General features: G+C 47.3%; 1 protein-coding gene across 1 annotated transcript in view; it reads left to right on the forward strand.

The window, feature by feature from the left end:
* Positions 1-27,465, forward strand: part of LOC141975063 (antigen WC1.1-like) — a 57,152-nt gene that overhangs the window by 11,588 nt on the left and 18,099 nt on the right. The window contains exons 3-4 of the mRNA XM_074935235.1: positions 23,366-23,680; positions 23,925-24,239. Of these exons, the coding sequence (XP_074791336.1) occupies positions 23,366-23,680; positions 23,925-24,239 (630 nt within the window). The remainder of the gene's footprint in view (positions 1-23,365; positions 23,681-23,924; positions 24,240-27,465) is intronic.

A 27,465-nucleotide genomic window follows, 5' to 3' on the forward strand; every position in this document is an offset into this window, starting at 1 on the left:
TAATTGTGTGTTCCTCATTTTATGGGTGGCCCACTTGTAACCAGGGGGGTCTGGTTTGCAGAAGTGCTGAGCACTCACTGCTGTAAACTGAAGTCAGTGGGAGCCATGCTGCACAAGCCAAAGTACTCTGAAAAACCAGGACCTAGGGGTCTCAACCCAAAATCAGTGGATGCTTTAGATAATTTTGTCCATAGTGTCTCTGGGCTTCAGCTCCCTATATGTAAAATGGAGATAACAACACTTCCCTGCCTCCCAGTGGTGTTGTTAAAAGACATTCTTTAATGTTTGTGAAGCACTCAGGTGGTATAGAAATGAGCGCCATAGAAAAGCCCATGAGGAAATTAACAGTTCTGTTGTGGGATTTCAGTTTAGATGGTGTGCAGTACATAAGGGCTGGGGACACTCATTGAAGCCATTCAGTGAGCACCATTTCTTCTGTGCACTGAACGAGGTGGGGGTCCTGTGGAAAAAATAGCATATAATCATGTAATTAAAGACAGTATCACAACGCAGAGTCACAAAATGGACTAAATATGGTAAGTACAAGTCTGGCATTCTGAATGTTTGAATGCTTCTCTTTGCAAACTTTTACATTCGTTTTGATTCATAGCTGTATAGATTTTAGGACCAGAAGAGAGCTTTAGTGTGACCTCCTGGGTAACAAAGGTTATGGAATTTAATCCAGTCACTCCAGTAGTTAATCTAATAACTTGTGTTTGGCTAAAGCACATCTTCCAGAAAAGCATCCAGTTTTCTTCTGAATACTTCAGGAGGTGGAGAATCTTCTGCTTCCCTTGGTAATTTGTTCCAATGTTTCGTCACTATCACTGTGAAAAATGTATGCCTTACCTCTAATAGGAATTTATCTGACTTTAACTTCCATCCATTGGTTCTTCTTATGCCTTTCTCCACTTGATTAAGAAGGCCTTTAGTATGCAGTGTTTTGTCCATGCAAAGGTATTTATACACTGCAATCAAGTCACTTCTAGGTCATCTTTTTGATAAGCTAAACAGATGGAGCTCCATAAGTCTCTCACTGCAAGGCTCATTTTCAAGCCCCGGAATCATTATTGTGGCTCTCCTCTGCTCCCTTTCCAAATTTTTAACATCTTTCTTAAAATGTGGACACTAAAACGGGATGCAGTATTGGTCTCCCCAGTGCTGTGTATAGAGGTAAAATGACCTCCCTAATAGAGCTGGTCGGAAATTATCCGATGAACCAGTATTTCAAAGGAAAATGCCAGTATGTTGAACTCAAAATTTCTCATGAAAGTGAACTGGGTTCAGTGAACTTTCTTGAAACAACAGGTAGGGAGAGTCTGGTGGAAACCTTCATGGTTCCCTGCCAGCTTCCCTGGTGGGCTCCTGTTAGATCTGCCATATATATTGTCCTGAGGCTGGTTACCCCAGTCTTCGATGGTATGCAGGTCTGGTGCAGCCTCATCAAGCCAGTAGAAGTTTTGGAAGTGCTAGGTGAGCAGGATTTGACCCAAATATGCCCAGAGCTGATTCCTCCCTCTGAGGGGATGTGGGTGAGGGGATGTGGGTTAGGGTGCAGTGTGCAATGCCCTGTGCCCATGAGGGTACTGGAAGCTCTGCCAGCAGGAAGATTTGTCTTGCAGGAGCCCTGCCTCCCTCCCCCAGGGTTTCTGCTGGAGCAGAATCCTTTGAATTTGAATTTGAACACTTTGAATCCTAGCTGGAGTCTAGAGAAGCCCGACCAGCACAAGCTGCATGGCAGAGGTGCTATAGCAGGGCCTCTCACGGCCACATTGGTTTCATTCCCTCAAGGCCGCCCCTGCCCAGTTCCAGGGCTGCTCTCATTCCTCCAGCACAGAGGGGGCTGCAGGCTCTTTCCCATGCTGCGTCCCAGCTCCAGGCAGACGTAACACCAGTGTGAGGGGAAAGAGGGCATGGGGGGCTGATCATGGGTTACAGCAGCAAGTGCTGGTGCAACGCATGGAGTGAATCTGGCCCAAAGTCTCCAAAACAGATTAAAAATCATGTTTAAAATTGAATGTGGGACCCAAATACGATTTAAATAATACAGTGACTGGAACCTGCTGGGCTGGTGTTAGCAGCACGAGAATGATCCATGTGACTGGCAGGGCAGTGAACTGCTCAGCAGTAACTGGTTCATGGAAACCCTAAGTGCTGCTACGCCAGCCTGAGAAACTGACCCTGACCTTGATAATCAGCAAGGTCAGTCTAAATTATTGTCTTCGAGAAAAACTTGCCCTGATGGAATACGCTGAGGTGGTTTGTAAGCAGCTGGGATGTGGATCTGTTGTCAGTGCCCCTGGTAATGCTCATTTTGGAGAAGGATCTGGACAAACTTGGCTCATTCTAGTTGATTGTGATGGTGACGAGTAAGCTCTCTGGGACTGCAGTCATGCAGGATGGGCTGCATTCCAGTGCCCTCATTCTCGTGATACTGGAATGATCTGCTCAGGTAAGAACTTGGCCAACCTGCCCCCGTCGGAAACTCCCCATGAGGGAGAGGGGACTGAACCCATGTGAGACATTCCTGGTGACTCAGAGCTGTATTGTGCCCTGCAGTGGGCAGACGGGATGAGCAGGCTGTGCCATCCTCTCGGCCCCTAGCCGGGGGCAGCTGGAGCAGTTGTTGTGGGGTGGCCCCATTAGCAGGTGTGCGCTGATACATGCCTGGGTACAGCAGCCCAGTGTCTCCCCAGGGCAGCAGCAGCTGATGTGACCCTGCCTGTGGCTGCTGGAGCCGGGGCTGGGGGGGGGAAGGGGGGCGAGTGCTGTGGAGCTTTCCCCAGAGTTCCCTGAGGCAGCGGGGGAGGAGCCCTGAGCCTGCCTGTGGCAAGGGGGAGGGGCCAAAACAGCTGGGGTAGGTGCAGGGGGCAAAAACTGGCCACACTGTGCCACACGGCTCCCTCCTTCCCCCAATCTCCCTGCAGGGTCAGGCAGGGAACTCCCACATGGTGCGTAGCTCTTTGCTCCATAGCCTGCCTGGCAGCCTTCCCATGCAGGGGGGGCTAGATTCACCCCCAGCACCGTGTCATGGAGACTGCACCTGGATCCCTCTGCACTATGCATTTGGGAAATAAACGTGCATACGTAATCTGGCTTCATCAAAACTAGTGCAAGAAATATGCCTGCGTTTGCACAGAGTGACTAATGCACTGAGAGAAACAGCCCCTGACGCAGGTAAGACTTAGTGTAAGAACGTGGATCACTACAGCTGGCTGAACAGCGATAAAGCCTCTTTGTTCTGATTAGCTCAGTTTGCACCTTGCTGCTAGACCCTGATGACCACCATTAGTGAGTTCACACCTGAGTGCTGGGGTCAGTGGTTTGTGTCTCCCCCTCCCACCTTACTATCACTTACTACTCACTCACTCACTATCCTCATTGACAGGATCTCCAGAAATGGTGGTGAATGTTCACCCCTGCCCTGTGCCCTCTCGGCCCCGGCTGTGTCAGCACAAAGGGGCCACATTCACCATAAGCCCCCTCCCTTTCCCTCAGAAATATCCCTGGTACAGTGGGAACCTCCTCAACAGGCCCTTAAGTGGAGTAACCCCCAGCACATGGAAGTACGCTGGCTCCCCTCTCAGTCCTGTGCCAGGTTCAGCACTGCTGCAAGGATCTACTGGGGCCAAGGTTCCCTCTCTGGGCTTGATTCTGAGAGTCCCATGTAAGGGAAGCCTTGTAGTCGCAATGTCTTGACTGATTCTGTTGTAACTGACTCAGCTGCACTGTCCTTATTTTCCAAACTTTTTGTCCCTGAAATACACAAGTGCAGAGAGGAACTTGTATGCAGTAACCTTGCAGCTACATCCCCATTCCCTGCTGGGCCTGTTCTTGTCTCTGCTGCAGCAACTCTGGGATTGTAAACCCTGAATTCCTGGGCCTGTTGCTGCTGCTGGGGAAATTTGGAGAGTATCCAGAGGGTACAAAGGAACTTGACTGGCTACTTGGGAATTAGGCACAAGCAATTTCCAAGGCAAATGCTGAATAAACACAAAGTGGAAACCTATCTGTCTGAGAAACTTTCACTCCATCCATCCCCCTCCAGTGCACCTCCTTTCAGGGATGTAACTCATCATGATCCCAAAACAAATGATGAGCCACATAAATTGTGTCCCCTCATGTTAAATATTGAAAATTATTTACCTCAGAAATAAAGAATTGTTGCCCTGAGGTTACAAAGACATTTACAGGTTTCAGAGTAGCAGCCATGTTAGTCTGTAGTCGCAAAAAGAAAAGGAGTACTTGTGGCACCTTAGAGACTAACAAATTTATTTGAGCATAAGCTTTTGTTTTTTGTTAGTCTCTAAGGTGCCACAAGTACTCCTTTTCTTTTTGAAAGACATTTATGGCATTTCCTCAGCACTTTGTTTGGGGGGAGGGATAGCTCAGTGGTTTGATCATTGGCCTGCTAAACCCAGGGTTGTGAGTTCAATCTTTGAGGGGACCATTTAAGGATCTGGGGCAAAAATTGGGGATTGGTCCTGCTTTGAACAGGGGGTTGGACTAGATGACCTCCTGAGGTCCCTTCCAATCCTGATATTCTATGATTCTATGTGTGAATGATCAGTTTGTGTCCTTCGTTTTGGTCTTTTTCACACATTGGCACTTTGACGGATTTGGTCACAGAGACCCCCTATGACTGTCACCTGATGTGCTGAATTTACCTCTGAGCCCGTTTTCCCTGCCAGTTTAGGACTCCAGAACCCTGCCTTGTTGAGCCAGACACGCTAGCCTGCTGCAGCACAGACCCAGGTCTTGTCCATGCCCCCAAAACTCCAGACCTTAACCAACAATTGCCCAGCAGGTCACCTATCTCCAGCACCCAGACACCCAGCTCCCAATGGGATCCAAACCCCAAATAAACCTCTTTTACTCTGTATAAAGCTTATTCAGGGTAAACCTATAAATTGTCTACCCTCTATCACACTGATATAAAGATATGTGCAGCTGTTTGTTTCCCTTGGTATTAATCACTTACTCTGGGTTTATCAATAAACAAAAGTGATTTTATTTAGTATAAACAGTAGGATTTAAGTGGTTCCAAGTAATAACAGACAGAACAAAGTAAGTTACCAAGCAAAATAAAACAAACCATGCAAGTCTAAGCCTAATACATTAGGAAACTGATGAGAGGTAAGTCTCACCCCCAGAGATGTTCCAATAGGTTTCTTTCACAGACTAGACTCCTTCCTAGTCTGGGCCCAATCCTTTCCCCGGTACAATCCTTATTAGTTCCAGCAGGCATCTTCGGTGAAAAGCAGGGGCTTTCTCATGACTGGGACCACCCTTGTCCGGCTCCACCCCCTTTTATAGCTTTGGCACAAGGTGGGAATCCTTTGTCTGTCTGGGTCCCCACCCCTCCTTCGAAATGGAAAAGCACCAGGTTTAAGATGGATTCCAGTATCAGGTGACATGGTCACATCTCACTGTAAGACCTCATTTTTCATTACCCATGGGCTGGCCTACACATACACAGGCAAGCTTGCAGGTAAACAGAGCCATTTACAGTCAATTGTTCAAGTCAATGGGAGTCATCAAGATTTTACACCACCATTAATGGCCCACACTTTACATAATTACAGTTGGACCTCATAGTTTTACTTCATATTTCTAGTTTCAGATACAAGAATGATACATTCATAGAAATAGGATGAATATATTCAGTAGATTATAAGCTTTGTAATGATACCTTACAAGAGACCTTTTGCATCAAACATATTCCAGTTACATCCTATTCACATTCATAAAGCATGTAGAGTGCAACGTCACAGGCACCACATCTGTCTTAGGGCAATGCTCACATGTACGAGCTTGCACAATGACCCTGCCCCATCCAGACAAGCACTGGTCGGATGTTGAAAGGCCCCACTTTATCAGTCAGTAATCTTCTCAGCTGCTTTGCCATTTTCCCTCTCTCTCATTTCTCCTGTCTGCCCCACGGCTTTCACATTCTGCACCCACATAGAACCTGCCTGGCCAATTATCCATATCGCACCAAGGCAAATACAACCCAGTTCCCATAGTTAGGATCCTACCAAATTCACGGCCATGAAATCTGGTCTCCCCCTGTGAAATCTGGTCTTTTGTGTGCTTTTACCCTGTACTATACAGATTTCACAGGGGACCGACATTTCTCAAATTGGGGGTCCTGACCCAAAAGGGAGTTGCGGGGGGGGGGGTCGCAAGGTTATTTTAGGGGGATTGTGGAATTGCCACCCTTACTTGTGCACTGCCTTCAGAGCTGGGCGGTCGGAGAGCAGCAGCTGTTTCCCGGGCACCCAGCTCTGAAGGCAGCGCCCCGCCAGCAGCAGTGCAGAAATAAGGGTGGCAACACCACACCAGGCCACCCTTACTTCTGCGCTGCTGCTGGCGGGGCGCTGCCTTCAAAGCTGGGATCCTGGCCACCAGCCACCGCTCTCCAGCTGCCCAGCTCCGAAAGCAGTGCCACCGCCAGCAGCAGCACAGAAATAAGTGTAGCAGTATCGCAACCGCTCCCTACAATATCCTTGGGACCCTCCCGACAATTCCTTTCTGGGTCAGGACCCCAACAATGACAACACCGTGAAATGTCAGATTTAAATCGCCAAAATCATGAAATTTATGATTTTTAAAATCCTCTGACAGTGAAATTGACCAAAATGGACCGTGATTTTGGTCGGGCCCTCCCCATAGTCTACACGCCAGGCAGCAATCCTATATACACACGCAGTACGCGGGGGGGAGCATAAAAACAGACTTGTCTCCCCAGGGGAGAACAGCAGTGAGGTCAGCACAGAGTATGGCCTTGTCAAAAATGGTTATCGAGTAGGACCCCGGTATACCAGCTTTGCACGTACTCCAGCCACTTGCATCAAATTTACCCAGGCTTGTACTGGAGACTAAGCACAGTGTAGATTTGTGCTAACCACTCCCTCCTTTGTTCAGCCTCATTCTCTTTTGGAGCGTGACTCTTGTCTCATTAACTCAATCAGTCTAGCTGCAGGTACACCTTTCCACACAGGCAACAACCACTTCAGAGGTGGTGAGTCGGTGTAACTCACTAGTAGTGATGTGTAAGGACCACTTTACACCACCTTTACATGAGTGCAGCTGCCTACACATAGCGCTATGGAGACCTGAGCCCTCTGTGTGCACATAGCCCGGCAGTCACTGCTAGAGTTAAACATTTCTCACACTGGTGACCAATTTATCATCACTGGTGCTCTACGAGTCCCGCCCGAGACAGGAGGTCATTGTTCATTCATTGCAATGAAGGCCAGACTCTCCTTACTGCCTGTGGACAGACAGCTCCGCATGTCAGAGACTGTGGAGTTAAGTTAAAATTCACTGGCAAAGACTTCTTTCACACAGAGTTCAGGTTGCCCAAGGTATCTCATTCCCTTGGGTTGGGCAAAACTCAAACCCTTGAAAACCAGGTAATCCAGAGTTAAGGTGAATGCCAAGGCAGCCTTAACTCTGCCCCCTGGAGCTGGACTAGCCATTGCCATTGGGAATTATTTGCATGTGCTCCAGCTGCAGCCCCTGTGTTAGGTGTAGCTCTACTGAATGGTGGAGGTGATGAGTTGGAGCCACTTGGAAGAGCTGTGATTGTGATATGAGATCTGGTTCTGAGCCACCCATGTGATCAAAGGGAAGAGATGCCAATGTACCCTGAGGGATCCAGTATGCATCATTTCAGCGCTGTGTTCTGTAGGGTGTGTCAGTGGTGGAGCACAGGCATCTTCTTGCCATGTGGATAGCAGCAGTGAGGTGGGAGATGGAAACAGTCTGTGTGTTTAATGATGGGACGGTGAAAGGACAGTGCAAGATGAAACATCTAAGTAATGGGGAGGGGGTTGTGAGAAGGGGCAAAGGGGTTGTAAAAGGTAACAAGTCTGCGGTTGTTTCTGACTGGGGAGTAGGGTCAGTGTTTGCAGGGCACTGGCCACTGCGGACCCCCCTCTGTGACTGTGAAGTGTTTTCATTTTCTCATCTCCAGTTGTTCCGGTGCCAGGCCTTTCCTTTCCCTTGCAATGGCTCCCATTTTACAGTTCATTTGCTGAATGTGGGTCAGTGACATGGAGGGTCTCAGCCCAGCTTTGGGACCTGTGGCCAGGGGTGGAGGCTTATGTGGGAGGAATCTCTGATCCGGCCAGGAGTTTGCCTGCTCTGCAGGGTGGAAGGTTTCTTGTTGATGCCGTCGTTCATCAGGGCAGTAGTGGTGCTGGTGCTGTCTACCCCACAGGGCCCCGTGGCTGGTGCTCCTAGTTGCCCCTTTTGGGGGAAAATATTTGGGAAACTTAGTCATGGTCATAGAAATATTTAATGAAAATCATTGAATTAGTGAATTTGCCTGTTGGCAAATAATGTGTCTGGTTCTTTATAACCATTAACTTCTGTTCAAAAAATTGTTTATGAATTTACATTGGGATTGCCAAAAAATTGTATATGAATTTACACTGGGCTGATGGGAGTTCAGTGCCCAATTTGCTTTGACTTTCAGTGAGATTATGGATCCTAAGTGCCCAAGGGCCAGGTTTTAAAAGGTATTTAGGTGTCTATAAATGCAGATAGGTGCTCCGTGGGATTTTCAAATATGCCTGGTGCCGAACTCCCAGGAGATTTGGAAAGTCCCAGTAGATGCCTGTCTGCACTCCTAGGTACCTGAGTGTCCTTTAAAATCTGGCCCTGAGTCACTTTTGAAAATGACATGTAGGCTCCTAGGTCACTGAGGCACTTCTGAAATTTTTACCCTTAGACTAAAATCCAGACCCCCGTACCCAGCCAGGAACCCAGCCAGAGTACCTTGGCAGATGCGCAGGGTGCAGGGTGTTTATGGAGCCCCCTTCCCACCCTCATAGGTTGACCAGGCAATGGGTTGATTGTCCCCGCTCTCTGATACCCTGTAGATCTGGTGTAGCATAGAGGGCTCAGCCAAAAGCATGTCTCAGCCTTACACAGCACAAGAATATTGTATTATGGAGGAATTTCCTGTGACTCCATAGTTAACGTTACAATTATGGGCCCATTATAAGTTTTATTTTTAACTCTTCTCTTTTTAACAGCTAGTAGGCGTAATAAATCCCTATTCAAAAGGCACAAGGAAGAGTAGAATATTTTCCTTTAGAATTTCAAAAGTTTTAGCAGCTCCCCCTGGAATGGGAGCTAAAGGTAAGTGTTTAATATTAACCCTCTGTGGATTGTGAGTGCATTGGGGAATTGGGCAAGGGGTGGAATAGGGGCGGGACTGAGGGCAGAGTGGGAGTTGAGCACCCCCTGGGACAATTGGAAGCCAGCACCTATGCAATAACAGTCTTACCATGGAGTCACAGACAGTGCCCTTAGACCAGTGGTATTCAACCTGCGGCCTGCAAGCTGCACGTGGCCCATCAGAGTAATCTGTTGTTGGGCCGCAAGACAGTTTGTTTACATTTGCACAGCCGCCCGCAGCTCCCAGTGGCTGTGGTCTATAATTCAAAATGGTAGCAGAGATGTAGTCATCTGCCAGTTTCCCAAAACTCTCTCAGGGCTACCCAGAATGACTCTGGGGATCTCCATCTTTTTGTTTACTTATTCCACCCTGTTAGAATCCAGACAGTCCAGAGCTGAAGGATCTTTCCCTGAATCCAGCCTTATAGCTTCATCTCACAGAAAACAAGCTGACAGGGTCACTACGCACATGAACTCTTCCTTTGGTGATGGAGAGTGAGGAATGCATTTAGAGTGTTTGCCTCTGATCATCACACACAATCACCACTTGCTTTGAAATTAGCACTTTTCTGTGAAAGTTCTTCATTTGCATTCCACAAGGCTTCTTTCTCATTTGATTAGTTATTTCGTTACAGGGCTATACACAGTGGAAATGTTTGCTATTGCATTATAACGGGATACAGATAAGTGAGAACCATGCAAATAACATGGTTAGTTTTCTTGAAGATTAAACACTCTTATACATTTACACATTTAATAATCACTTTGATCAATACTAATGCACACGTGAATGGGCCAGGCTGTACATTTGTAAGCATTCAATGAGACCTGAGGCTTTGGCGTGAGCTGGCACCTGGTCTGTGAGCATCACAATCAGAGTGCAGGCTCATCTGTTCGCTCCCGGCACTCTGTCCCAGGGAGACTGTCTTCCCCTACTGGGCCCAGGCAGTACAGAAAGGAAACCACCTGAACTGAATGTGGAAGGGACAAGAATCAGACCAGGATGAGAGGAGGAGGGTAGATTGGGACAAGGAGCCTGTGGGGTGGCCGGGGGACAGACAGACATTCTGAGACTGGATACTGGTGAGAAGGGAGAAACTGGGACTGGGAGAGAAAGGGGGAGATGGGAACTGGCTGGGCAAGGGGACTGGGACTGGGAGGAGGGAGGGGGAGGAGACTATTCCTGGCTAGGCAGGGTAAATGGAACAAGAGTCGGGGGAGAGAGACTGTGACTTGCTGAGCAAGGAAGCTGGGAGCTGGGGGAGACTGGGACTGACTGGAGAAGGAGGCTGGGCCTGGGAACCAGTGGGGAGGAACTGGGGGTGGGTGAGGAGAGACAGACCAGAAAAGGAGCCAGAGTGTGGGGAGAGTCTAAGACTAACTGGGCGACGGGACTGGAATAAGCAGCCAGGGTGGGGTTGGGGAGACTGAGAGCAGATTGACATGAACATTTAGTGTGTGTGGCAAGCTGGGGGGTAAATCTTCCCTGCTCTGGCCTGCCAGGCACCGAGTGTCCATGGGGTCCGTGCTGCCGTGCACTAACAGTTCCCTTGTGTGCTTCGATCTGCTCCCAGTTCCCAGCACTGGGGAACTGTTAGTGAGCAGCAGCAGGGTCCACACGGATGCTCAGGGTGCAGCAGGCTAGTGCGGGGTAAATTTACACTGCAGTGATTTACACCCCGCTCTATCTGCTGGGTCTCTGGGCAGAGGGGGTGTGTTCATGTAACTCTCTCCCCCTCCCAGCAGCTGTCAGGGGAGAATTCATTCAGACCCTGCTTACACCTGCCATTTCCGAGTATTTTTAAACAATAAAAAGCTGGGTTGAGCAGGAACTTTACAAAAATGAGCTTCATTGTCAGGACTTTGAAACTCTGCAGAAAACAGATCTACCTTCACCAATGTAAACCCCCTAACCTGCTACTAACAACTGCTCAATGCCTTGTGCTGCCCACCGAGCAAGTGCCCAGCAGGGAGTCCCTCTCCTCTGAACCTCACCAGAAGGAGGGAGCTGCACACAAACAAAGGGGTATCAGAGCAAAAGTCCCGTCTGTGCACCTTTCTATAAAACTGCAGCTGCATCTCAGCTGGAGCTGCACGTTTGCAGTGGGAATCAAGTTCAAGTTTGTTACAGGTCGCTTGAAGGGCCAGATTGCCTAGTGGTTGGTGCCCCTGAACTTCAGCCCCTGGTTTTCAAGGTCAATTTCCTCAGTCTTTTAGGCAGTGAGGTAGGGAAACCCAGGCCCTCCCTCTCCACCAGGTCCCAGCCCAGGGTCCTGCATGCATCAGCCCCTAAATAGGGGAGGCCTCCCAGCAAGGAGTCTAAATCCACTGCCCTGGGCTACTTTCTACCACTGTCCCTTTCATTTGGGGCATGGCCCCCTAGTCCCGTTTGCTGGGTGGCTTGCATCCCATAGCGCCCTCTCGTGGATCTTGAGTGGCACCGTGCTGTGGTCCCAGGCTCCTTCAGGTGGGGCAGTCGCAAGTTTTGAGAGACTGAACTCCACAGTATCTCTGGGTTTCAGGGACCAAGTTACTTCAGTTGACAGAGGCTCCTTGGTCTCCTCCTCAGTCCCCCTTGGCCAGGGAGCCAGTGCTTACTCCCTGGTGACTGCCCCAGCTGGCAGGCTAGTGACCTTCCCCTCAAGTTCCCCCCCCCCCCGCAAGGCCTGCCATTGGCTGCAGGTATAGCGGGGTGGGGCTAGTTGGACCCAAAGGCTCCCTTTAACCCTTGCCATGCTGGCAGGGTAGTTCCACATGCCTGTGCTGAAGGTTGGACAGGAGGATGAGTCTTTCCATGGCCCTTATAGTTATGGCCATTCTTGTCACTAATCCCTGTCTTCCCTGGGTATAGGAGCAGGGCCAGCTCATAGGAACCCTGGGTTTGGCCCTTACTCAGGCTGTCAGCTCTTGAATGTAATGTGAGTTTGCTTTGTCCAGACTGAGTAGAAACAGAATAAAGGACTCAGGATTGGGCCGATTAAGGATTATTCCAGAAATAACCAGTCAGCCCTCTACAAACTGCCCTGTGCACTAGTTATCACTGAGAAAAAACCCATACGGGAGCTGTGATGTTTCTGCACCAAGCAATTTTTCAGAAATGCTGACCTGACAGAATACTCGAAAACTTTCCAAAAGGTGTTAGTCGTCTTCTGATATGCAGTGTTGTTGTAGCCGGGTTAGTCCCAGGATATTAGAGAGACAAGGTGGGTGAGGCAATATCTTTTATTGGACCCACTTCTGCTGGAAAGAGACAAACTTTTGATCTGACAGAGAAGAGCTGTGTGTAAGCTGAGAAGCTTGTCTCTTACACCAACAGGAGTGGGTCCAATAAAAGATATTACCTCAGCCACCTTGTCTGTCTCAACCCCTTCTCGTCCAGCTTTCACTTTTCATTTCTGGTTGGATTCATACCAAACTTTGCCAAAATCATTCTCCTCTGCCAAGGTCCCCTGCCTCAGATGGTGCCCAAGGAGTGAATCAGGGATTCAGAGTGAAAGAGGCTGTTGTCTGTAGGCCCACAGCCTCATCAGTTGCAGCAGCAGCAGCATCGTCATCATCGGTGATCCCTCCATTCGAGGATGATCTCTACCACAGATTTACATATGGGTCCTGAGATCACTGAGGAGTCCGATCCTGGAACCATAGATCTGCCCACAGTAGGTACAGACGTTGCCTGACGGGTCAGCTGCCTGCTGGGAGAAATTTCTTTTTCTTTCCTTTCTTCCCTCTCTTTTCAACTTTGAGGGCAAGGCACTTCTCCTCGAAGCGGACCACTGCCTAATGGAGGATGAAGCGGCATTGGGATTTGTTGGTTGCTTGATCCTCCCACCTTCTGATGTCCACATGAGTTTTCTTGAGATACGCTTTCAGTGTGTCTTTGTAGGGTTTCTTCTGATTACCACGGGATCTCCGACCATGGGTGAGCTGAGAGTAGAGGCCTTGCTTTGGGAGGCGAGAGTCTGGCATCTGCACACAATGTCCAGCCCAGCGGAATTGATGAGTGAGGATCATTGCTTCAATGTTGGTGACATTAGGTTCAATGAGATTGCTGATGTTAGTCCAGTGATCTTCCCTCTTGATGCAAAGCATCTTCCAGAGGCATCTTTCGTGATACATCTCCAGACTCTTGAGGTGCTGTTGATAGAGGTTTCACATCTATAAAGGAGTGTAGGAATAACAATTGTCTCCTAGACCTGGATTTTGGTGTCCTTCCGTAAGTCACGGTCTGTGAAAACGTGCCAGAGCAGTTTCCCAAAGGAAGCAGTTGCGCACTGGATCCTGTGCTGGATCTCACTGTCAACTTTTGCATTTTGAGAAAGTTGGCTACCGAGGTAACAGAAGTCCTCAACTCTCTCCAAAGTCTGCATCTTGTTGGTGATTTGTGGTGGGTCATGTACAAGGTCTTAAGCAGGCTGATGGAGCACTTTAGTCTTCTTGATATGGAGTGAGAGTCATAGGCTTCAGTAAGCTTGTGCAAAAAAATCCAATGTGGACTGAAGGTCATTCCGAGTATGCTTGACGATGACACAGTCATCAGCATACTGAAGGTCAGTAATGGATGCCCTGAGCAGTTTAGACTTGGAACGGAAATGTCAAATATTAATAAGCCGCCCATCCATTCTGTATTGAATGTCAACTCCAGTGGGAAGGTGGTCTTTAAAAAGGACCAAAATGACTGCTAAATACCTGGAGAACAGGGTTGTGGCAATAACACATCCTTGCTTAACCCCAGTTTTGATGATGAAAGGATTCATCTCCAGGCCATTACAGAGAACGGTGGCAGTCCTCTCATCATGAAGAAGCCTTAAGCCCTTAATACATTTTGGAGGGCAGCCAAATCTGGCCAGCACCTTCCACAGGGCTTTGTGATTGACAGAATTGAAGGCCTTTGTCGAATCAATGAAGGCCATGTGCAGGTCCTAATTTTGCTCCCAAGACTTTTCCTGGGTTTGGTGGGCAATGAAGATTATGTCAGTTGTTCTGCGGGATGGCTTGAAACTGCACTGAGATTCCGGCAATATTTCCTCAGCAAGGGGAAGTATTCGGTTTAAGAGGATACGGGTGAGAATTTTTCCTGCTGTAGATAGCAAGGCAATGCCATGATAATTTCCACACTCCAACTTATTCCTTTTTTAAAGATGGTAACAGTGTTGGCATTTTTCAAGTCTTCCAAAAGCTTCTCATTATACCACATTTGAAGAAACTTGAAGCTCCCGACAGCATAGCTCTGAGGATCATTGGAGCACACAAGCCCCTTCACCACAACAAGGTGACAGTCCCCGAAGAGGTGTTGCAGCCGTGGCAAGATGTGTAACCAATAAAATTATGCTGAAATTATACTCTTGGCCGCTGTGCACCAGAGTGGCACCAGGCATTAGCCCTGAGATGAGGGAGAATGTTTCCACCTATTGGGCCCAGGCAGTATGGGGAGGAAGCTACCTGAACTGAATGCAGACCAGGGTGAAGGGGAAAGTAGATAAGGATAAGGATGCAGGGGGAATATTCTGAGCCTGGAGGCTGGTGGATGGAGAGAAAGTGGGACTGGAAAAGAAAGCGGGAGATGGGGACTGGCTGGGCAAGGAGACTGGGACTGGGAGGAGGGGAAAAGAGATTAGGACTGGCTAGGAAGGGCGATTAGGACAGGGAGTGGGTGGGGAGAGACTTTGACTTGCTGAGCAAGGAGATTGGGAACTGGGGAGACTGGGACTGACTGGGTGTGACATTCCCCTCTGGTGTTATCCAGACCAGTGATCTGCTAGGTCACCCAATCCTTGACTCTGGGAGCCAGCCTTACCCTGCTCTGCTGTGAGAACCCCCACTCCTGGGTTGCTCACGCACAGCCTCTGGCATGTAAGCTGCTCCTTGGATTGTACAACCGAATCACACTAGCCACTATCCCTAGACACAACCCGAGGAACCTCCGTCTTGCAGTGCCCAGTTATGCCCGCTGGACATTGCAAACTTATCTGAGTTCATCCATTTAACAAAGAATTTGATATGGACCAGGCTTGTTATCCCAAGGGGAGTCCCTGACACACTTCAAACCAAACACACTGCTTCAGGTAGAATAAACAAACAAATGTATTAACTATAAAGATAGAGTTTAAGTGATTATAAGACAAAACATAATGTAACAATGTTGCCTCTGGCGGGACACAGCTGAGAGTATCAATTCAGGACAAAACCACAAGGAGTTTGGTGGCACCTTAAAGACTAACAGATTTATTTGGGCATAACCTTTTGTGGGTAAAACACCACTTCTTCAGATGCATAGAGTGAAAATTACAGATGCAGGCATTATATAATGACACATGAAGGGAAGGGAGTTACCTCACAAGTGGAGAACCAGTGTTGACATGGCCAACTTGATCAGGGTGGATGCAGTCCACTCCCAATAATAGATGAGGATGTGTCAATTCCAGGAGCAGCAAAGCAGTTTTTGTAATGAGCCAGCCACCCCCAGTCCCTATTCAAGCCCAAATTAATGGTGTTAAATTTGCAAATGAATTGTAATTCTGGTGTTTCTCTTTGACGTCTGTTTCTGAAGTTTTTTTGTTCAAGTATAGCTACTTTTACATCTGTTATAGAATGTCCAGGAAGATTGAAGTGTTCTCCTACTGGCTTTTAACACCATTAATTTGGGCTTGAATAGGGACTGGGGGTGGCTGGTTCATTACAAAAGCAGCTGTTGCTAATCCTTTAGAAGCTAAAATCTAAAGGTTTATTCATAAAAAGAAAGAAATGTAGATGAGCGCTAAAACTGGTTAAATGGAATCAATTACATACAGTAATGGCAAAGTTATTTTTTCAGGCTTGTAGCAGTGATGGAATAAACTGCAGGTTTAAATCAAGTCTCTGGAGTACATCCAGCTTGGATTGGTCATTCAGTCCTTTGTTCGGAGCTTCAGTTTGTAGCAAAGTTCCTCCAGAAGTAAAAAAGCAGGATTGAAGACAAAATGGAGGGGTTTCCAGGGCCTTTTATATTCTTTCCCTTTGTTCTCCTGTGCAAAATCACAGCAACAAGATGGAGTTTGTAGCCACCTGGGTAAGTCACATGTCCATGCATGACTCAGTTTGCAGGCAGCAGCCATTCCTCACATGCCACCTTGAACATCTCAGGAAGACTTCTCATATGTGGATTGGAGCCTCCCAAGGTCCATTGTTAGTTAAGTGTTTCTCGATTGAGCACTCAATCTGCAAATTCCTTTCTCAAGAAGCTGACCAAATGCTTCACTAATGCTACTTAATGACAGGTTTCAGAGTAGCAGCCGTGTTAGGCTGTATTCGCAAAAAGAAAAGGAGTACTTGTGGCACCTTAGAGACTAACAATGCATCCGATGAAGTGAGCTGTAGCTCATGAAAGCTTATGCTCAAATAAATTTGTTAGTCTCTAAGGTGCCACAAGTACTCCTTTTCTTAATGCTACTTAGAATCAAACACACTGAGAAACAAGTACATAGCCAATATTCATAATTTCAACTACAAAATTGATACATGCATACAGATAGCATAATCATAACCAGCAGATCATAACCTTTCCATAGCCACCTCACACGACAACCTTTGTACAATATTTGCTGAAAATGTATCACAGTGGTTGCAACAATGATTTATACAGTCACAATTTATGTCAATACATAACAGATAACAAGTCAGATTTGGTCAAAAGAAATAAAAGCAAAACCCATTCTAAGTTGATCTTAACACTTTCAGTGCCCTTACAAACTTAGATGTTTCTCACCACAGGCTTCCTGGTTACTCTTCAGCCAGGCTCTGCCCTTTGATCAGTGCTTCAGTTACTTGGTGTGGTGGTGTCTGTAGATGTAGGTGGAAGAGAGAGGAAGAGCATGGCAAACGTCTTTTCTTTTTATCATGTCCTTTCTGCCCCCATGGTTTTGCCCCTGCCTCCCCCATCCTCTTCAGAGTGAGGTGAGCATTACTGAATCTCTCCAAGGAAGACTGAGCAATTCCCCTGGTGTGGCCTCATGCCGTCATTCATTGTAACTCCCTTCCTGGACAATGGCTGTTGATTGGTTGTTTGACACCCCACCCAGGTGTTGGTTATTTTCCTTGCTGTTGCCTCTGGGGAGCTCATATCTGGCTGATTCCCCAATTTACAGCATGTTTTAGTGACAACCATACTACACAATTCTCATAACTTCATATGTATTAATGCTCTACATATATGAATAGAGAAATGACTTTCAGCAGATCATAACCTTTCCCCTGATACCTTAGAAGGCATGCTTTATATGTAAGGTCACAATTATATGAAAATGAGGATTATGGGGGTTACAGCACACTCCCCCAAGGTATAGAATGCCACACTGGGTGAGGAGTCTGGGACTGGAAACCAGTGGGAAGGAACTGGAGGTGGGTGAGGAAAAACAGATCAGATCAGGAACCAGGGTGTGGGGGGATTCTAAGACTAACTGGGTGAGGAGACTGGAATAAGCAGTCAGGGTGGGGTGGGGGAGACTGAGAGCAGATCGACATGAACATTTAGTGCGTGGCAAGCTGGAGTGTAAATCTACCCTGTACTGTCCTGCCAGGCACCAGGTGCCCATGTGGATGGTGTGGCTGCGCACTGAGGCCTTGTCTACACTACTGCTTAAGTTGATGTAAGTTACGTCACTCAGGGGTATGAACCCCTGCCCCCCGCCCCCCCCCCCCCGAGCAACGTAACTGGCATCGACTTAAAGCCTTGTCCACATCGCACTATGTCAGTGGAAGACGCTCTCCCGCCAGCAGAACTTCTGCCTCTCGATGAGGTGGGCTCATTGTGCAGACAGGAGGGCGCCAGAGGCGTAGCCCGGTGGAGAGAGCAGGGGGAGGGGACAGATAAAAAGGCCCCACCCGCTTGTACTCACCCGGCGGCTCTCCGGGTCTTCGGCGGCGCTTTGGCGGCGGGTCCTTCACTTGCTCCTGCTCTTCAGCGGCACTGAAGGACCCCCCCGCTGCCAAAATGCCGCCGAAGAGCAGAGCAAGTGAAGGACCCGCCACCGAACCCACCACTGAAGACCTGGAGCGCCACCGGGTGCGTAAAAATTAAAAAGGCGCCAAAAAATTAAAAAGGCTCCACTTCTGCTCGGTGGGAGAGTGGCCACTGCCCTGCCCACCCCCAGCTATGCGACTGGAGGGCGCTCTCCCCTCGACGTCACCCGTCTTCACCAGACGCGCCCAATCGGCGGCGCTGCGTCGACACAGTGGCACTGATCTTCCATTTTTTTCAGTTTGCTTTTTTAAAAACCTTAAAACGTTCCATTACTTTTAAGGAACATTCAGTTTGCAAAGTTCAGCCATAAAGAATAAGGAAATAGCAGAATTAAAGTTGTCTTTGCAGCTCTATTTTGGCCCATCTTTACACATGCCTTAAGATTCAGTCTTTCATGACAGGATAACTTGCTATTTTCTCCACAGGACCCCTGCTTCATTCAGCACACAGAACTGACAGTGCTCTGACTCAGGGTTGTGGCGTGAAGGAGGCTGTTGTCTACAGGACCCCTGCCTCATTTGTTGCAGACACTGTGAAGTGTGCTGTGTGTGAGGCAGGGTATTGCAGAAGGAGAAAGGAGGGTCTCTTGTTAAGGCAGCTGAATGGTGCCCTGGAGAATTAGAGTCTATCCCTGCCTCTGCCACAGAGTTCATATCTGATGCTTGGCAAGTCACTTAAACCAAATGTTTCACAAGTGGTCATTAATTGTCTGTACCTCATTTTATGGGTGGCCCCCTTGAGACCATGCACGTCTGAGCTGAAGAAGTGCTGAGCACCCACAGCTCTAAACTGAAGGCAGTGGGAGCCGTGCTGCACAGGCCTAAGTCCTCTCAAAAGCCAGGACATGGGTATCTCAAGTTGGGCACCCAAAATCAGTGGACACTTTTGATAATTTTGGCCATAGAGTGTCTCTGGGCTTTGGTTCTCCATGTGTAAAATGGAGATAATAACACTTCCCTACCTCCCCGGTGTTGTCAGCTGTTGGCTGTGTGTGTTTTCTCTCTGCGTGTGTTTTCAGCTCTGCGCAGATAGCTGACGCAGCAGGCCTCAACCAAACTGCCCAAGAAGACCACAGACTCGGTTCAGTGGCAAAGGCTTGTTCAGGTTTATTGCTGACAAAGGACGGTACTAGCTCCCTGGATCAATGTCTACAGTTACACTGGCACATGTAGGCCCCTTACCATGGGCTTGGCTCAGTGAGTGGCGAGACTTTCCACTCACCCCCTGCACCTAGGCCGGAAACCGCGCCCCCCATTGTGACCTGTCTTTTGTACTGTGATAAAATCAAGTTACACGTTACCCTTCTGATGTGACTAGTTACCACCTTTTACCTTGTCCATGTTGGTTTGACCAAAACATCTCTATCCATCACCCTGTCATCCTGACCTTATCTTTCAGAGGGAGTAAAAGTTTTCCTTTCATCATCTTTGGGGAGTGTGTTTACACCATAACCCTGTGTCAGGGTGTTCTGGTCCCACCCTTCTGGAAGGTGTTTATGCAAGTGCCAGTGCCTAGCACTTCTCATGAGTGTTTGTGTTTTTGCAACACCAACCATGCTTTTGCCAGGTTCATGTACTGGACAATGAACCTGCACGCACAGTCACAAAAGGGGCTAATGAAGGTTTCACAGGCAAGTACAAGTCTGGCATTCTGAATGTTTGAGTGCTTCACTTTGCAAACATTAAGTTTCTTTTTGATTCATAGCTGTATAGATTTTAAGGCCAGAAGGGAGCATTAGATCTGGTCTGACCTCCTGGGTAACAAAAACTATAGAATTTAAACCAATTACTCCTGTACTTCATCTGAACTTGTGTTTGGCTGAGGCATCTCTCCCAGAAAGGCACCCAGTTTTGTTCTGAATACTTCAGGAGGTGGAGAATGTTCTGCTTCTCTTGGTAGTTTGTTCCAATGTTTCATCACTAGTACTGTGCAACATGCATGCCTTGCCCCTGATAGGAACGTGTCTGTCTTTAACTCCCACCCATTGGTTCTTGTGATGCCTTTCCCCACTAGATTGAGAAGACCTTTACTATGCAGTGTTTTGTCCATGTGAAAGTATCTAAACACTGAAATCAAGACACGTCTCGGTCATCCTTTTGATAAGCTAAACAGATTGACCTCCTTAAATCTCTCACTGCAGGGCACATTTTCAAGCCCTAGAATCATTATTGTGGATCTTCTCTGCACCCATTCCAATTTTTTAACATCCTTCTTACAATGTGGACACTAAAAGCAGATGCAGTATCTGTCTCCCCGGTGCTGTACACAGAGGAAAAATCACCTCCCTGCTAGAGCTAGTTGGAAATTATCTGGCAAACCAGAGTTTCATTGGAAAATGCCAGTTTGTTGAACTCAACATTTATCATGAAAGTGAATTGGGGTTCAATGAACTTTCTCGAAACCACAAGCATTATCTGGTTGAAATGTCCATGGTTCCCTGCCAGGTTCCCTGGTGGCTCCTGTTAGTCCAGCTGTGCAGATTGTCCTGGGGCTGGGTACCCCAGTCTTCTAGCATCTGCAGCTCTGGGGCAGCCCCACCATACAGATTGCCCCAAAATTGGAGACCCTAGTCTTTCTAGGGTGTGGGCTCCAGGGAAGCCCTGCCAATGCTTTCAGGCTCTCTGCCATGGGATAGGAACCTGAGAGCCCTGGCAGCCCCAGTTCTAACCAAGGCTCAGCTCCAGGGTCTGCATCAGGGATCCTGGAAGTCCCGGGATGGATTCCGGTGTCCCAGGGTCTGTGGCTCTGGGGCAGCCCTGCCTTGCAGAATGTCCCGGACTGGGCTATTTGCCTGTTTCGGCTGCCAGCTGGCCACGGAGTCTGGAAGCCCAGGGCTTCCCAGTCCAGGGCAGGCCATATGATGAGGCTGCCCCAGAGCCCCAGCAGTGGCTCTGAGAAATTGACATGCTTGTCCTGACCATAACAGTGGAGAAACTGACAAGAATGTCAGTGTCACTCTGCATCTGTTGGGGTTCCTGGGAGCAAATTTCAAGTTGGATACACCGTGGGTTGGAGTTTCCAAAACAAAATTTTAGTCGGATTTCCAATTCGCAGGAAATTTTAAAATAGTGACATTTCCTGTACACTGCAAATCCTGCATTTCAGCCAGCTGTACTCATTGCTCCCCTCTTTATACATCCAAGGATCACCTTCGCCGTTTTTGCAGCAGCATCACACTGGGAGCTCACATTCAGTTCTTTGTCTACTATGACCCCTGCAAAGAACATGGGCTATATCTGTATTTCTGTGACTATTACGTGTACCTCAGGTCCTTTTACTGCTATTTTCACATTTCCTTCAGGGGCTCAAAGGGCAACCCCCGTCTGAGCTCCCCACATGTCCCAGGACGGCAGACAATGGTTTCATAGAACCCAATTTCTGGTACTTAACTGATAATACAGGTGTCAGGGCTTTGCATCTGGCTAAGCTGAGCACAAGTCCCCTTCCTTGGGATGGGCCCCTGAGATGAGAAATCTTAAACAGAGAGCTTGGGAATTGTTAACAGGGGAGCCCTGAGGAACAGAGGGGGTGAGGCAGGGTCTGCAGGGAAGGAGACTGTAACAGTCCCCAGGAGCAGGGGTTCCTGGGATAAGCTGAGTCAGCCCGGGTTTTGAGGGAAAAGCTGAGCTTTTGGTAAGACATAGGCCTGTAGGTCTTCAGTTGCTTTATTCTTTTCTCTGTGATTGCTGTGTTCCTGTGGATAAATAAAAAATAACACTGTCCTGGGTTCGGTACTCGTCAATATTTTCGTAAGTGACTTGGTTGATGGAGTAGAGAATACACTGACACAATTTGTGGGTGACACGAAGCTGAGAGGGGTCGCAAGCTCTTTGGAAGGAAGGGTTGAAAATCAAAATGATCTTGATAAACTGGAGAATTGCTCCAAAATCAGCAAATTGAAATTCAGTAAAGACAAGTGCAAAGTATGAGACTTAGGAAGGAAAAATCAAATAAAAAAAAAATGGGGAATAACTGTGTAGGTAGCAGTTCTGCAGAAAATGATCTCGGAGTTATAGTGGATCACAGTCTGAAAAGTTGTGATCCTCTTGTGAAAAAGAGAAATGTCATTCTGAATTATATTAACAGGAATGTTATATGTAATACACAGGAGGTAATTGTCCCTCTCTACTTAGTAATGGTGTGGTCTCAGCTGGAGTACTGTGTCCATTTTTGCTCATCATTGTTTAAAAAAGAAAAGGACAAATTGGAGAACGTCCAGAGGAGAGCAACAAACAGAGTAAGAGGTTTAGAAAACATGATCTATGAGGAAATGTTGAAAGAATTGGACATTTTTAGTTTAGAGAAGAGCAGACTGAGAGGTGAACTGATAAGTCTTCAAATAACTGAAAGATTGTTTGTTAATTGTTGTCCACATCCACCAAGGGTAGGACTCGACAATCATTTTAGATTGCAGCAAATGAGATTCAGATTAGATATTAGAAAAAAGTTTCGAACTATAGGGATAATTAAGGACTGGAACAGGGTACGTTGGGAGGTTGTGTAATCCCCATCATTGGTGACTTTGCACAAAAAGTTAGACAAACATCTGTCATGGTGGCCTAGGTATATTTAAACCTCCCTTGGTGTGAGGAGATGGACTAGATCACCTCTTGAGGTTCCTTCCATCCCTACACTTCTCTTATTCTGTGGTTTTATCAGCTATTGAGGCCTGCTGATATAAAAATAGTAAAGGCTGTTTCACTTCCTCCTGAGTTACCAATGGACTGAAGAGTAGTTCATCCTTTTCACATAATATGATACATCCTGTTGCTATCGAAAATCAGAAATATTTATTGAATACTTCTTCCTTTTCTTCATCGTTGTTAACAATTTTACCATCTTGATTTGCAGTGGAACTCCACCACTGTTAGGATTTTTCGTTCGTTCCTAGTATACTTAGAAATGCCTTGTGAATCTCCTTAGTGCAGCAACCCATGATTTTTTCCCTGATATCATTAGCTTCCCTTATCAATTTTCTACACATTATAACATCTAATGTATATTAATTGTTTTGTAATACCACTGTTTTCCATTTGTTATATATTGCTTTTTTATTTCTCATTGCGGCCTGCACTTTGATACTGAGCCACGACTGGCGTTCAGGCAAAATGTTCTGGCTGTCGAGCATCTAACTCCCTGAGGCCCCTTTGTAAATTCTTGCTTTCATTAAATTTCTAGGACACATTAAGCCCCGGCTGGTTGGAGGGCATAGTGCCTGTTCAGGACGTGTGGAAATAAGAGATGGAGAAACATGGAGCACAGTCTGTGATGCCCACTTTGATCTCAAAGCTGCCAACGTTATCTGTAATGAACTACAATGTGGAACAGCTCTGTCTATCCCAAGAGGAGCTCACTTTGGAGAAGGACATGGACCAATCTGGACTGAAGCATTCCGGTGTGCGGGGAATGAGTCCCACCATGCGTACTGTCCCCGGATATCGCACATCAGTCAGACATGCTCACATGCAAATGATGCTGGAGCCATATGCTCACGTAAGAATTCAGTGCAAAGTTTTTAAAATCCCAGTGATGTGAATTCTAGATTAGGGTGAATCAATATACAGATCTCACTGTGTAGAGAGCTAAGGTAATAGGATGGCACCAGTTTCTCGTAAAACACAAATGATCCAAGATAAATAGAATCAGATCAAATCCCCCCTGACTTTCCTTTCTTTAACTATTTGGTATAAAATAGCTCCAAGGCTCCCTCTCTAAACCCCTTCTCCCTTCTTCCCAGGGCACACAGGGTTCCGGCTGGTGAACGGCAGCACAGCGTGCTCGGGGAGGGTGGAGATCCAGGTTCCTGGTGCCTGGGGAACCCTCTGTGACTCTCGCTGGGATTTACCAGACGCCAACGTTCTCTGTCGTCAGCTCGACTGCGGCTTCGCTGTATCAACCCCAGGAGGAGGGTATTTTGGGAAGGGAACTGGCTCTGTCTGGACAGACACATTTCACTGCAAAGGGACTGAAACCCATTTGGGCCATTGCCCTGTTACTGCCCTGGGGGCCTCTCAGTGCTCCCATGACAATGATGCCAGTGTGGTTTGCTCAGGTAAGTGTAATGCTGGATTAATGATACCTGCCCCTCAGTGTGTGACACTGACCCTAGAGCGGGGAAACCTCAGGGCACAGCAAGGGGAGAGGGAGCTAGATTCTAAACCACGTATCATAATGGTAAATGTATTAAAAATAAAATTAAAGTAAACATGACCTCAAAAAGAACAGCGATGACCCGGGAAAGCCCTGGATTCTGCAGTAAAAACATCAGCAACTCTGTCCTTCCGCCGGGCAGTGGAGCAGGGGCAGCATTTTGTCCTTCGGGTTTCATAAATGTCACCGATTCACTGTTCTCATCCTTCTCCAAATCACTGCTGCAGTAATTAGAGGGGGAGCTACTAGCAATTCCCAAGATGGAGGTTGCATCACACTTTCTCTGATCAAATACTCACTCCACCAGCTCTTGAGGAGATTGTATGCCTTCATTGTCTGCAGCAGGCCTTTGCAATTTGGCAAGGGATCAGTGCTGGGGCCAGGGAAATGCCTTGCCCTAGTGCAGGGAAATCCCTTCCAGGTTTGGCTGAATTAGAAACTGCGGAAAATAAACTTTTCTCTTCTCTTGAGTTCCTGAGGGTATTTTTGGGAGCATGCCACAGAGAAAGTAGCACTTTATCTCACTTTGGTTTTTTCTAACTTTTTCACACCTTTCCAGTTGAAAAAAACCTCAGAAAGATCCCCCCGCCCCCCCTGCTCTCTTACACTTTTCTTGATTTTTGCTAATTTTTTACAGTGGCAAAAAAGATGAAAAAATAGGAAGGGGGAGAAAGGAGGAAAACCTGTAAACCCAAATATGAAAAGGAAAATTGATTTTTTCATTTTCCAAAAGTTAAAATGAATCAATGTTTTAGTTAGAATCTAAACAAAAATGCTCCTTCCATTTCCGCCTGCCAGTCTTTCGGGTGTGTTTGGAAGCTGAAATCCTGCATGACCACACAGTACTTAGCAGGGAAAATATTTACTTCACATAAAAACATTAACAAATTAAACAGTGTTATTAGTCAAAGCCAAAGGCACAAGAATTAGGAAATATCAGAGTTAAGGTTACCCGTGCAATGTTCATTCAGCTCCCCCCCTTGTGCATCTACATTATGACACAGTCTAATTGCATGCACACGTCCTGTTATTCCCCTCCATCCCACCAGCTCCTGCCTCCTTCAGTGCTGTGGGAGGATGGTGCTCAGGGGATGGAGGAGCTGGAGAATCTTTCTTTTTATCCTCATCATTCAACCTGTGGCCTAGGGCCTTATTCGCTCTACAGACCGTACTAACACTGCACTGAGTACAGAATTATTAATTTCTTCATGGGATTTTTTCTATGGTGCTCCTCACCGTAGTATCAGAGTGCACCAGAAGCATTAGTGAATTTGTCTTCACAACACCACTGGGAGAGAGCAGATTGTTATAATGCCATTTCAAAAGTGACTTAGGCACTTAGAAGCCCAAGAATAACCTTTTCAAAAGTGCCTAAGTGACTTAGGGATTTAAATCCCATTTTCTCCAGTAACGTAGGAGCCCAAGAACCCTGGAGACTTCACCTTCTTGTAGCCTAAATCACTTCTGAAAATGGCACTTAGGCTCCGACATCATTTAGATGCTTTTGAAAATGTTACATACAATGATTAAAGCCAAACTTCAAACTCGCTACTTATTTGGGATGATTGGGCACCAACCTGAAAGCCTCAGGGCCTGATTCTCCAGAGTACTCACCATTTCTGTAGAGCTTTGTGTGTTCAAAGTACTGTCCAGACATTGATAACCCCTCACAGAACTCCAGAGAAGCAGGTAGGTAAGTATTATTATTAGCTCCATTTTACAGACGATGAAATGGAGAGAGAAAAGCAAAGTGACTTGCCCAAGGCCACTGAGTGAGTCAGCAGCGGAGACAGGATAAAACTCAGTGTTTTGACTCGCAGCCCTGTGCTCATTCCACCCGACTACACTGCCTGACTGCAGAAGAGCGGAGCAGCCACATCTTGTCTTGAGCGGAGCAGCAGTTGTGAATACTCAGTACTTCTGCAAATCAGACCCCATAAAAACTGGCTTCAGAGACCTGCTCAGCACCACCTGTGAAGTCTGCAGCAGAGACAGGAACAGAACTGAGCTCTACTGAATGATGGTCACTGTTCTTAACAAGTTCTTCCTGCGCTCCCCTGCTCATTCTCTTCAGGCCTTCCAGTTTCTAAAGTGAATGAGGCAGGGATCATACAAGCAATAGCCTGACGCTGCACAACCCTGATTTATCTATCCTGGGCACTGAAAATGGCCAGGGTCCTGCGGAATAATTCACTAGAAAATTAATTTTAATGGCCAGCCAATCTGGTTCCCTTGTGGCTAAATGGAGCCCGTCTTATGGGTCTATAGATCCATAGAGTTTTAAGACCCAAAAAGGCCATTGTGATCATCTGCTTCTCCCCTCACCAAAGGGACCCTTCCTGCTTAATGAAGTTTCATCTCCTCTCTCTGCCCCATCTTCAGATCCATGTACAGAGTCTCCACAGGGCTTCTTGCCTGGCTGGAACTGGGGTCCTTAGAGAGAAACCTACTGCAGAGGCCCTGGATTTCAACCTTCTTCCTAATAATGGACACGTAGCTTCCAGAACTGCCCCCCACAGAGCCCAGAGTCACTGGTGCCATTACACACCATGACTAAGCCTATGTGGCCCTGCCCAGAACTCTCAACAGACGTCTACTCTCCTCTTTACAACTGATACCTTTGTACCTTAGGGGCAATTCACCTGGCAGTTCTCCTGCTTCTCACAGAGGCTGATACCTGCATTCCTAACTGAATTCCCTGCAGCCCTGCCCTGCCTCTCCTAACTATCTACCCAGCCCAGACCCTGGTTCTCGGAGGGAACTCCTCAGCACATGAAGATGCTGATTTCTCCCTAGGATTGCTGGAAGGAGAATCCCTTCTAAGGAAAAGCACCTGGTCCCTTCCATACGAGCTCCATCCACCATGATACCATCTGGCCTTCCTGAGGGGCTGTGGTATCCAGTTATATCCATGAGCCTCCTCAGAAAACCCCAAATCTACTCTCTAACCTCATACTACACTGGCTGCATGCAGGCATTCTCCTGCCCAATCTTAGGGTGAACTCCTGGTTCCATTGAAGTCAATGGAGGTTTTTGCATTGCCTTCAGTGGGGCCAGGATTTCACTCTTAGCCTTGAAATGTTATTTGGGTTCCAAGATCCTTGAGCTGTTTGGACCCAGTGCGCGCA

The sequence above is a fragment of the Natator depressus genome, chromosome 1, assembly GCF_965152275.1.
Source record: "Natator depressus isolate rNatDep1 chromosome 1, rNatDep2.hap1, whole genome shotgun sequence".
Taxonomy (NCBI): Eukaryota; Metazoa; Chordata; order Testudines; family Cheloniidae; genus Natator; species Natator depressus.